This window comes from Cibotium barometz, chromosome 1 (genome assembly GCF_041138505.1).
Source record: "Cibotium barometz isolate CiBa-2024 chromosome 1, ASM4113850v1, whole genome shotgun sequence".
Lineage (NCBI taxonomy): Eukaryota > Viridiplantae > Streptophyta > Polypodiopsida > Cyatheales > Cibotiaceae > Cibotium > Cibotium barometz.
Window position 1 is genome coordinate 4,637,222 of NC_141046.1, and position 13,149 is coordinate 4,650,370.

At 37.5% G+C, this 13,149-nt stretch overlaps 1 protein-coding gene across 1 annotated transcript; it reads left to right on the forward strand.

Moving 5' to 3' along the window:
• The first annotated feature begins 4,527 nt into the window (after positions 1-4,527).
• LOC147641531 (GDSL esterase/lipase 7-like) lies at positions 4,528-7,417 on the forward strand. Its single transcript, XM_086812985.1, has 5 exons — positions 4,528-5,015; positions 5,199-5,326; positions 5,543-5,782; positions 6,303-6,555; positions 6,990-7,417. Exons 1-5 carry the CDS (start codon positions 4,763-4,765, stop codon positions 7,247-7,249), a joined length of 1,134 nt encoding a protein of 377 aa, XP_086669111.1. The 5' UTR covers positions 4,528-4,762; the 3' UTR covers positions 7,250-7,417.
• The last annotated feature ends 5,732 nt before the right edge of the window (positions 7,418-13,149 follow it).

Genomic DNA, 13,149 nt, shown 5'->3' on the forward strand with positions numbered 1-13,149 from the left:
AGAGAGAGAGAGAGAGAGAGAGAGATTATTATAAGCGTGAATAAGCTGTAGGACTACACACAATAGAGAGAGAGAGAGAGAGAGAGAGAGAGAGAGAGAGAGAGAGAGAGAGCTATGGATATTTGAGTTGTTGGTTTTGGTGGGGAGAATGCAGTGTAGGGTGATGTTGGAGGGGATAATGGAGTGTAGAGAGAGAATATGGAGGCATAAAAAGCTCTTTTTTGAAACCATTTTGTTTGGTTGGATTTTTAGGGGGGAAATCACTTTTTTTGAAATTTTTGAAAAAACCCATTTTTTAGGGTTTTTTGACCCACAAGAATTGTGAGGGCTAAAAATGATGGAGGGCCCCCTACTTTTAGTTACCTACCCCCCCGCCCCCAAATTTATGAAGGACAACCCTTACTTTTTGAACCCCACATTTGTATTAATGAGGAAGACAAGCCTAGTTTCCCCCTACTTTTAGAGGAGACCAAATGTGCACACTACTCTCTTCCCATTGGTCCATCACTAATGAGGGCCATTATCAAAGGGCCCAAAAGATGTCTAAAGTCTTTCTAATGTTGGTGGAATTCCCTTAGTGTCACCATTATCATGAAGGAGCTCAAGGCCTCACCTTCAACCTCAATAAAGGCTCCACCCCGAAGTAGCTTTTTGACTACTAACGAGAGCATCAAGAGGATGCCTACCTAGCATCTCCAAACCTTCAAAGACATGATAGAGACCACATTCAGGACGAGATACAAGGCATTTCATCAATCCCCCTAGTACCCCATGTCATACACGACTTTGTTTGCACACACTCCATCTACCATTGCTAATTCTTCTTGCCAACTCGAGGACGGACCTAAACTAGGGAGGTGGGTATGCTAACCACAATAAATAACATTATTTTAAAATGTGGTTACGCTTCGTGTAACTCACTTTTATGTAAACCGTGCTAAATGTTTCATGTAAATGATATATGGGATGATCGAGCTTATGACATGTGTAATGCAAGTCAATGAGCATAAGACTAGATGTACATAGAGCTAGAAGAACCAAATTTGGGCCCTCAATTGTTAAATAGACAGCCCGCCATTGTAGAAAGAGAGCTCATGTATATAAATGATTTATGAAATATGAAAAAGGACAATCCCATTATCACAACTGAGTTTTACTCTATCTCTCTCTCTCTATCTATCTCTCTTCTCTCTCTCTTGTGCCTATGGTGGTGAGCTTGTATGTGTGCATGCTTGCTTGCTTGGTTGTGTGTGTGTGTGTGTGTGCGCATGGAGGTGATGCTCTCATTGCTTGCCTCTTCTTATTAGTCTTCCCTCTCTCTCTCTCTCTCTCTCTCTCTCTCTCTCTCTCTCTTGCACACATGAAGGCATTGAGTAGGAGTTGAGCTCTTCACAGCTCATTGTTGCATTGCTCCCCACCTAGCTTGAGGAAATCTTCCTTTTGGGTGACATAAGTGGTGGTGGAGTGAGCCCCTAGTGGCTTCACACCGTGCATGTTCCCGAATTGACCCTGGCATTGTCTTTTTTCTCTTCTCTTCTTCTTCTCTCATGCAAGGAAGTATGCTCATCTAGGTAAACACCATGATAAGGGAAACAAGTCCTAACCAAATCAACTCCTATACTTGTTCCTCTTACCACAAAGGTTTATTCCAATAAACAGCCCAACATTCAAAAACACACCCCCAAAAATGAAGATAACCAATAAAACAACCACAAGCCCAAGCCTCCCCAACAAAATGTGGATCTAGACTTAGTGTTGGAGACTTGTCCTTCGTGGTACTCTATCTCTCATAAGAAAGCAAGAACAATAGTGCAAGTAGGAGGTGCCCACATAACTTCTCCTTCTTTATACTATCCTATCTCTCACAAGCAAGCAAAAGCAAGCAAGAAGGTAGTGTAGGTAGGAAGTGCACTTAACTTCTTCCATTATTACTCCCCACCCAATGGATGGATTAGAACCAGGTGGATACCAATGTCAACCCTTGCATTAACTTCTCCTTCTTTATACTATCCTATCTCTCGCAAGCAAGCAAAAGCAAGCAAGAAGGTAGTGTAGGTAGGAAGTGCACTTAACTTCTTCCATTATTACTCCCCACCCAATGGATGGATTAGAACCAGGTGGATGCCAATGTCAACCCTTGCATTAACTTCTCCTTCTTTATACTATCCTATCTCTCGCAAGCAAGCAAAAGCAAGCAAGAAGGTAGTGTAGGTAGGAAGTGCACTTAACTTCTTCCATTATTACTCCCCACCCAATGGATGGATTAGAACCAGGTGGATGCCAATGTCAACCCTTGCATTAACAAGGTTTAACATTTTTAGCATCATTTCCAAAAAGGAAAGATCCTTGGCTAGCAACAAAATTTGTCTAACTTATGTTGAAGTTTATTTTGATCCATTCATGTCATATTACATCAATGTGTGAGGAAAAAAAACCAATCATAAAACACACACACCACACACGCGTGCGAGCGCGCGCGCACACACACACACACACACACAACAAAAACAACAACAACAACAACAACAACAACAACAAAGTGTTATAAATAGTTTATTCTCTTATCTTTCTCAAATTAAATTGAAAATTACATTATTGAAATTAATATAACTTGATTTTTGATGGTTCAAATTTGCTCTTTAAAATTGTATTTGAATAAAAGTAAAATAGATATTTTTCCATAAATTATATTTATGTATGGATTAAAGTTTCTTAAACCATCATTAAGATTTCAATTGAGCTTGGATTCTCTCTCTTATATTGTTATTATCTAGTACTACAGATTACTCAAAATGCATATTTCATCCAATTCTCCTACCCTTTCTCTTCAAAGCAGCTGTTAAATTAAAATTAGTTTTTAAAAGTATGTCTACTAAATATCAAAACCATACCTATATTACAATTTTCACTCGTTTCAACGAATTATGTGAGATTTACTCAACCTATCTCCCAATTTATAGAAAAGAGAATAAATTTCATCCAACCTACTTTCCTAATGGCCCAATGGAGAACACATAAATTATTACATTGGTTTCACCTTTCTAGCTTTGTTATGAGAAGTGAAACTTTTAAATTTTTGGAGGTTAGTCTGATACTTTTCATGTGATGAAGAATTCAATCCTTGTACTTTTATGAGCTTTTAGAGGTTTTTTGATACTTTTCATGTGATGAAGAATTCAATCCTTGGACTTTTATGATTACTAAGCGTAGAAAAGGCATCATGCACATTTAAGCTTATTCAGGCCGCCTACGTTTTGTCACAGGCAGCAAGAGAAGTCAATGATTTAGGTTATGAAAGCAATATTAGTCTTGTTATAGTGCCTTAAGAAATTGTTATAAAAGTCTAACAAAGTCATCGTCAAGCAAGACTATGAGCCATAAACATCTCAAAAAAAGATTTTATTAAAAAAAGCACCTATGTTTCAAATGTCTCACAAGCTTAAAGCCATAGTACACATCACATGTGTTCAATTAAGGGTAATTTTGAGATCCCCACACGTAAAGTTTCTTGTTTCTTTAAACAAAGTGTAACTCTTTTTCAAAATACAAACCCTTGACAGATGTATAAATGCATCTTTCAAAAACATGGTGAATCGACTTCTATTGGGCAGAACTCTTATTATAATATCATACATATTTTATATAGAATGTAGGTACTCAAAAACTCTATAGTTCAATGAGGATTATAAAGGTAAGTTGATGAGCACATAAAAGTTGAGTAGAAAATTGATCTATGCGAGAAACTAGTTCAATATGTAAAAATGAGGAACAATTGAAAATGGTGCCAAAGATGTTTTCACTTGGTAATTGGAACAAGTAGTTTAATTTAAACCACATAAGTTTTCAGACTCTCAAAAAAATTACCATGTTAGAATCTTCAAATCATAGGTATGCCGTCTTTATTAGAAACACATATGACTATTTTTCACCTATTTAGATTTTGGTTTGGTTGAAACTTGACATAAACATAATACTATACACTTTTCTTTTAATACATATTTCTTTCTTGCATGATTAGGCATGTCTTGAGTTGAATTCTACCTAAACCTCCTTCTCCCCCTTCTCGAAAGTCCAAATTCTTGCCATATGGCAGCTTTGTGAAACTCTTTCTTAAGATAATATAGAGATAAGAGTGGCCTTTTTGTTAAAAAGAAAGATAAGAAAAGCTTGCAAAACAAAGTACATATTTGAAAAGAAAAAAGAATGGGAAGCTTTTTACAATAAAGAAGTATCGAAATTTAAAGTTTTAACGGATCTTCCTCTAAAGACGTATCTAGATTTAAAGTCGCTTTTATGAAGAATTTAGTGTGTTGACCTTCATTATATTCTTTCGATAATATATATTATGAGAAATGAGGCAAGTCAATCAGTGTATTTGAAATATCATTTTAAAAATAGAGAGAAAATAAATAAATTCTACTAAGGACTGTTTGTGTTGGTTAAAAATCTCAATCGAGAAGCTAACTTATAAAGCTCACATGTACGTGTAGGATGAGAGAAGAGTAACTGTCGCTGATCACGAACAAGCCAATGTGTTGCACGACGCGCTAATATTCAATATTAGAACGTGCAGACGAAAGACCTCCCCTCGGTGGAACAACCAATAACGTGCAGAATGATACATAATAATAATTATTATTATTGTTCGCTTGATGATGCGTGTGTGATATATATTTTCTTTGAAGGATTGGCGCAAACGCTTGATGAATATTAATAATTAGCGGAGAGCTTATTGAGTAGATCAGGGTTGCAGTATATTGCTATGGAGGGTCTCTGGAGGTTTAATTTTCAGGTGCTTGTTTTCCTTGGTTTCTCGAGTAGTTATTATAATTCCTCGCTTGCGGATCCCTTAGTGCCTGCATTCTTCATCTTTGGTGACTCCATCATGGATGCTGGCAACAATAATGGGTTTATAACCTTAGCCAAGGTTAATCATTACCCCTATGGCATGGATTTCCCAGGTGGTGTGCCCACAGGCAGGTTTAGCAATGGCTACACTTCAGCGGATTACATTGGTGAGCGCTCTTATACGTCCTACTTAGAATTAATCAACCGGCTGCTCGTTCATTAATCATATATGCAGGAATTCGTAAATTATGATTTGATTGATATTTTTCTGGCTTATCCGATTGAATTATCATTATTATTATGAATATATTGACCTTGAATGCTTTTCCGTTTCACCAATATTTTTGCAGCTTTTAAGTTGGATCTGCCAATAATCCCAGCTTACCATAATCCCGCTACAAAAGGAAAAAAGCTGCTGCAGGGTGTCAACTTCGCCTCTGGAGGATCAGGGATACAATCATACACGGGAAAGCTTTACGTATATTATTCATCACATGTTCATAACCTTAATTACTAATTAAGATAATCTACGCTTATGTCTAGGTTGGCAACCGCCAGTAGAATGACAGATACAGTTGAACCGTGTCATTAGCGTGATTAGGGCAATAATACATGACTAGCTCTAGGGTAATTAGCGCCTCAATTATAAGCGTCATCATGCAAATTTAAGCACTAATTAACGTTGTTTCCGCAGGGAGAAGTGGTTTCAATGCAAGACCAGATTGACAACCTTTGGGATGTCAAGAAAGAGATAATTAAGATAGCAGGAGGAGCGGCCACGGATACTCTCTTTGCACAAGCTGCGTACGCTGTGGTTACCGGATCTAATGACTGGATCTTGTCTTTTTTCAACCCTATAGTACCCATTCGCGTGTCTCACACACCCACACTATATATAGACATTCTCATCGAAAATCTCCTTTCGCAAGTCGAGGTATTTTCAGATCCGTGTATATGTATATGTATATTTACAAATACATATTACATACCTATATGTATATATGTATGTATGTACGTGGCCATTTTAAAATCCGTGTGTGTGGATATATATATATATATATATGTATATGTATATATATGTATATGTATATGTATATGTATATATATATGTATGTATATGTATATATATATACATATACATATACATATACATACATATATATATATATATATAGATATATACATATGTATACATATACATATACATATATATATATATACACACACACATTTTCTTTCTCTTGAAATTGGCTTTTATTGTGTGTTAAAAACCAAGGAAAACAAACTCTCCCATATCATCATGAAATATCATAAAGTAGCTTTTTAAAGACTAACATTGAGGGTAAGTTAAAATCATAAAGTAGTAAAGATTAACATTGAGGGTAACTTAATTATAAAACCACTTAGAAGCTATACATATTGCTTGGACCTAAATCTTACTTTATCATCATCAGGCCATCTATGAAGCAGGTGGTAGAAGAATTTTTGTTGCAGGTCTTCCCGCCTTGGGTTGTTGCCCTTCTCAGTTGCTTGAGTACAAATCAAATGGTAGCTGTGTGGAGCACATTAATAAGATCGCAAGTGACTATAATGAGCGTCTCATACCCCAAGTCATAGCCCTTAATGAAAAACTTCCAAATGCTTCTATCATGTACATCAATATCTACACACCCATATTAATGGCAGCTCAGAATCCATCCCAATTTGGTAAGTTTATGTATTATTTATACTCAAAACTTAGTTTCTTGCATATCCTATAATAACATTTAGGCCTCCACAAACATTATATGTTACCTTTTAGGACTCCTTACACTCTTACATCTCTTGAGTAGGGCTCCTTACTTCCATCATCGCTCTTACATGTCTTTAGTAGGGCTTGTCCATGTTTACCCACCTAGGATCTCATGTGTGAGGAATTTACATCTCAAGGGTAGGATATGCATACCTCGCTTCCATATATACCCTTTTGGTTGGAATGGCTCTCACTATGTTCTCGCATCTCCCATGAGTAGTGAATACCTTGTCTATACCCATCTCACACTACAGTCTACAAGCCCATGAGTGTTGTGTGAGAATATTCATTTTATGAGGAGCCTCCTAGCATGTGATGAAGTGTTGATTCTTGCTTCTATTGAATGTAGGTTTCAAGACAGGAAATAATGCTTGTTGTGGGATAGGCAAATATAAAGGTTTCTTGACTTGTATAAATGGCCTCCAACCATGTGAAGATGTGCAAGATCACTTTTATTGGGATGCTTACCACCCAACTCAAAATTTCTACCCACAACTAATCGAGCTATTATGGAACAATGGCCCCCCATATACCTACCCAAGAAGCCTTAAAGAAGTATTTGAACCAAAGGCCAAGCCGACAAAAGTTGATTTCCATTCTGAATTGTAAGGGAAAGTCTATCAAATACAAAGAAAATGGTATAATGTACTATGTATAATTAGTTTACAAACTTTCACAAAAGAAAATGACACAATGTACTATGTATAATTAGTTTAAATATTTTTATAAGAGAATGGTACATTTGTACTACATGTATAATTAGTTCTCAAAGATTTTCACAAGATGGTGCAATATATCTATTAGATGTACTAAAATCGTGAAATGTGTGTTGCTACTTCCTTCGAAAAATTTCTACTTCATCATCATGAATGATACAGAGAACTTCATAAGATATTTGTTATGATGGCAAACATCTTATAATAGTTCTAAGTACTTTATAAGATAATGTGTTATAGTCCTAGTTTGATTCAAATGCAAGTAAAAACTATGACTAGGCTTAAAGAAATGCATTTGTGGATTCAAAAATCTCAAACTCGTAGGATTCAAAACATGACATTTGAACATGAAACATGTAATATGTGCAGGGAGTGTTAAGCATGGGATATCTAGGAGCTGTGTAGGATGATGGTGTGCCTTCGCATTCTCCTTAGTTGATTTTGCACATTTTGTTTAACATGGATAGTAGTAACATTCATAGAGTTAGGTGGTGATGGTAAAGCTAAGGTTGCTTGGCATAAGCAAATGTGTTAGTAGTTAAACTTGAGAGTATTGATGTATTATGGTGTTGTGGTTCTCTAAGTGCATGAAATGAGTACAATAAAGCAATTGTCTAGGCATAACAGATTTATACATTCATCATTACTTGCATGATTTTGTCTACATATCGATATCAAGAACCATATTAGCTCTCTTTGGAGATCTCTTATGCAAGTTACTTGGTGGTTATCTCGCCTCTTTAAGCTTTAACGTTTTTAGTCGTGCTAAGAGGAGAGAGATTAGAGAGAGGGGACTCGCAAAAGTGTGCAGGGTGTACACAATTTCAATATGCAACTATGCATGTGGCTATATCCATGTGTGGCTACAGAGAGCATTCCTGAGAGCTCAAAATATCCCAATATCACAGAATACGAAGCACAAAATGTGATCCCAATATCACAAAAAAAGAAGCACAAAATCTCATCCCAATATCACAAAAGAAGAAGCACCAAATATATTGTAATACAATCAGATATGGACTAAATCAAGAGTCACAAATTAAGAAAATATTTAATGAATTAGGGTGAGCTTGGCCCGACATCATTTGTCATATCTTTCATCAAATCGTTACATGCTAAATAGTCTATCTCAAGATCTATATGTCCTATTGTAAGATAAATAAAGATATGGACTAAATCAAGAGTCACAAATTAAGAAAATATTTAATGAATTAGGGTGAGCTTGGCCCAACATCATTTGTCATATCTTTCATCAAATCCTTACATGCTAATTAGTCTATCTCAAGATCTATATGTCCTATTGTAAGATAAATTAGATATGGACTAAATAAAGAGTCACAAATTAAGAAAATATTTAATGAATTAGGGTGAGCTTGGCCCGACATCATTTGTCATATCTTTCATCAAATCCTTACATGCTAATTAGTCTATCTCAAGATCTATATGTCCTATTGTAAGATCAACAAAAAAATATATCCCACTAGCAATGGACTCAACATCACCATCACCATCATTATGCAAGGATTCAATTCCTTCCTCATTATCTTGGATATAGACACTGTCATCTTGATTAGTTGGTGGTATCTCACGTTCTTTATCTTGTACTTGACCCTTCGCATGTTCATTTTGAACTATCACTTTGTCCATGAGCTCTTGAACATCCCTATCTTGAAAAATACTTGTCAACATCCCTATCTTGATTGAGGAGAGACTTGTATGACAAACCACCATTTCTTGTCATTTATATCCACATGAAACACAACCTTGAAAGAAGAAACACATCAAGTGTAAATTAAGCATGGATAAGGATGATATAATAAAAGCTTATGCTTAGAATTTACTTGCTCATAATGGTGAGGTAGCACAAATATGACCCTCTTTGTTTGCCAAAATTTTGTGGAATCGATTTCCATAAATCCATTTGGATGCCTGTTTATAGTTGCTTGAGCACCTTCACACACATCCTTGAACCACTTCACATCCAGTATTGAAATTTGGAATGTCCTGAATCCAACCTTTAGGATAATTTGAATCATATACCACAATAATCAAGCATTGCACCACTTTCTTGCTCAAAGTTTGCCATAACCCCACAATCTTGGGTATTTCTCTTTGTGTTTATACATTGACTACGAAAATGCCTTCCTTCGGACCACATGGCATTGTGTACCTTATACTACCACCAACACCAAACGAAATATATTTATGATATTGAATAACCATATCATGAGATTCTAATTGAACAAAAAAAAGAGAAAGTAGAGACACACTTACATGAGGCTTGCATCCTCTTGCGTACTCCCACTCTTCTTATATCACCATCTCTCCATGTTCTTCATCCTTTTCCATTTCTTCGTAAATCCAATCAATAGTACAATCTTTTGGAAGTGATGAAAGCTCCGTAGGAAATGGCAAGCCTCCCGAATTCATCCTAATTCCTCTTCTCTCCTCATATCAGTTTATCCTCACCTCTCTATACCTTGCCACCCACCTCTTCATAACTTCACTATTGAGAATACAAAATGTATTCACCTTCCTCAACATTGATGTAACCAATCTCCTTGCTCTTCCTTTATGGTACATGGGACACCATGCGCTCATCTACCTCAGTACTCCACAATCATGCCATTGTCGAGAGAGATACTCTAAAATGTGGACACATGATTTTTGCACTAACCAACCCTCTACCATGATTTCTTATAGCCTAGCTCTTTTCCTAACAAAATCCTTCAAGGTCTTCATGAAATGCTCAAGGAAGAACATCCACCAAACATACACAACATCGCACACCGACACTTCATCTATCAAGTGTACCACAAGATGTAATTTACTAGTGAGGATAGTTCTAGGGGGGAGGTTTTCCTCTATCATGCACACTGCCTCCATTGCCATTACTCAGGTTGCATCAATGGTGGATGGATGGAAGAACTTATGTACCTAAGATGGAGTTGAGTCCATTTAATTAGCATGACATATCTTACAAACTAGCGTAACAATAAAATAACACCATCTTAGAGGTTTAGTTTTTAATACCTCACCACAGACCCACTTTGTAGATGGCCTTGCACACTTTTAGATCTCCACACCCACTCATGACAATGGAAAGAATGAACTATGTAACACAAAACATTGCAATCAATGTTATGTAATTATAATGAAAGATCGTCATGAAACTTATATAAGTAAAAGATCGTCATGAAACTTATATAAGTAAATTGAACATACTGGAAACATCTTATGCCAATCATGCATTTTTAGACCATATAATTGACCATCGACACCTGCACAACCAATGAAATGTCTAAGACTAGAGAGGAATAAACCAACCTACATCTTCAAACTTATCACTAAGTTTGACGGGTATGGAGATCCCATGTCTTATCTGGAGATGTTCAACCATGTTTGTAAAGAATTTAGCCATGTGGAGATCAGGTTAAGTTGAGTGCCATGGAGATCCCATGTCTTATCTAGAGATGTTCAACCATGTTTGTAAAGCATTTAGCCATGTGGAAGATCAGGTTAAGTTGAGTGCCTTTGGCCTCACCCTGGATGGAAAAGCAGGACAGTGGTTTTGATCACTAAAAGTGGAAGACAAGGCTACCTTTGATGCCTTGAAAGAGGCTTCCAAAGTTAGGTATTCTACACAACTTGATGGAGTTTGATCAAATAGTTACACAATGTAAGATAGAAAGAGGGAGAATCTATCTGGGACTATATCAATCAGGTGAGATATCTTCACTCTCGCTATAACAATAGAGACAAGTTCTTTGACGAAAGACTGGTCGGGCGATTCCTAGAGGGCCTTAAAGAGGTAGCCCTACACAATTCCCCATATGCTCTGGGGAATAACTCCTTTGAGCAATGCTGTATAAGCACCATAGATTTTGAGGACAATTTCAAGGGAGCTCGTTCCCAAGAATTGTATGAGGACACTTCTGAAGCCTCCTTTACAACCACAAGCACTAAATTGGAAGGAAAGGGAAAAGTCCTATTTAGGACAACAAGTAGAGGAGCTAGTAGCTGCATTAATGTAGCAAATGACCCAACAATGGAGAGAAGGCCAAGGTCATGACCAAGTTGGGCAACCTCATCTCTACCCCAAGAGAGAACCAGTATGGTGTCTTATTTATCGAGCAAACCATACTAGTATGGAGTGTCCACATTTTAGACCCCAACCCACTCTTTATTGTGCTTACTACCAAAGGTGGGGCAATCACAAAATCTCCAACTACTACCACCAAAGAGGTGCTCAAGCAAGGGGTCTACCATAGGCCTTGCCACCTAACTTAAGACAATTGTTGGCCTGCCAACCCCAGCACAACACAATGCACCTCCACCTAGCCATGAAATGGCCCCACGACGAGAGGAATCCTCAGGGTACCTGAAGTACCCTTGCCACCCCCATACTACATGGAATAAGGGTTTGGAGTGATGCTTTGTGCACGTTGCAAAACATCACTTGTAACATCACTTTTATGACGTTACACATCAAAAAATTGAGCCAGCCAACCAAAAGTCACATTTTGTGTCACTCGTCATGAAAAGATAAAGGGGAGAAGAGAGCTTGAGCTCTTGCAAGCACACATACACTCACACAAACCCTAGAAGAGAGCACACAAGGTGAGAGGCTGAAAATTCTTCTTCTTCTTTACACAACAAAAAGGAGGTCTACAAAGAAGATAAAGTGTCTAACACACATAATAGAATATATACAAGTGGTCCATAATGTGAACACACTGAGGAGTGGGCAGATGTGGACTAGTCAGTGTAGTCCAACTGTAGAATCTCTGGCGAAGATATGTCGGTGCCAACTACCAAACCCGCTAGTGATATAAATGTCGAACGATCAGGCAGGCGCCTCGTGAGTATCAACTCATGTTAAGCTTACACTCCCCCTCAAGCTCAACTCTAGCTCATGAACTCCAAGCATATCTCAAAATCTGTGGAGCTTCTCATCTCCCATGGTCTTTATGAAAATGTCAGCAACCTGATCATGTGTGCTGACATACGCCAAGTTGATGTCGCCTGCCACCAAGACTCACTCTCTGATGAAGTGGTAATGCACCTCAATGTGTTTTGTCCGCGCATGAAAGACTGGGTTCCTGGCCAACAGTATACTGCTAAGATTGTCACAATATATGACAATCTTTCTCTCCACATGCAACCCCAAATCAGCAGCTTGCATAACCAAGCTATCTCACATGCTGCCATTGCAGCTCCTCTATACTCTGCCTTTATACTCGACAAGGAAACTATGGACTGCTTCTTGCTCCTCCATGTCACAGCAACACTCCCCAATGAAAACATAAATCCACTGGTAGATCTCCTATCTCAAATTTTACTTACCCAATTTGCATTTGTGTACCCATATAGCTCCAATCGTAGACCTGCTGCATAAAACAATGCATAATCAATAGTGGTCCTCAATTATCAAAGTGTACATCGCTCACTGTCAAGATGTGGTTTGCGCAGAACCTACATAAACTGGCTCTCTAAGCCAACAGAGTGTAGCTCAAATCTAGCCTGCTAATTGTGACATAGATCAAACTCTCCACAATCTTCATGTACATGGTGGGATCCTTCAGCACATAACCTGCATCCACACTAAGCTTGCCATTTTGATCTAATGGCACTGAGATAGGCTTACAATCAACCATCCCACACTTGGACAACATGTCCAATGCATACTGTCTCTATGACAGCCAAATACCCTCAGGTGTCGAATGACCTCAATTCCCAAAAAATAGCATAGATCTCCCAAATCCTTCATCTCAAACTTTCTTTTGAGAAGAA

Excerpts from the sequence above, each read along its gene's own strand:
- LOC147641531 (XM_086812985.1), top strand. The coding sequence starts at position 4,763 with ATGGAGGGTCTCTGGAGGTTTAATTTTCAGGTGCTTGTTTTCCTTGGT. Across the intron at positions 5,783-6,302 it reads ATCTCCTTTCGCAAGTCGAG|GCCATCTATGAAGCAGGTGG; the intron begins GTATTTTCAGAT and ends TATCATCATCAG. Across the intron at positions 6,556-6,989 it reads TCAGAATCCATCCCAATTTG|GTTTCAAGACAGGAAATAAT; the intron begins GTAAGTTTATGT and ends TATTGAATGTAG.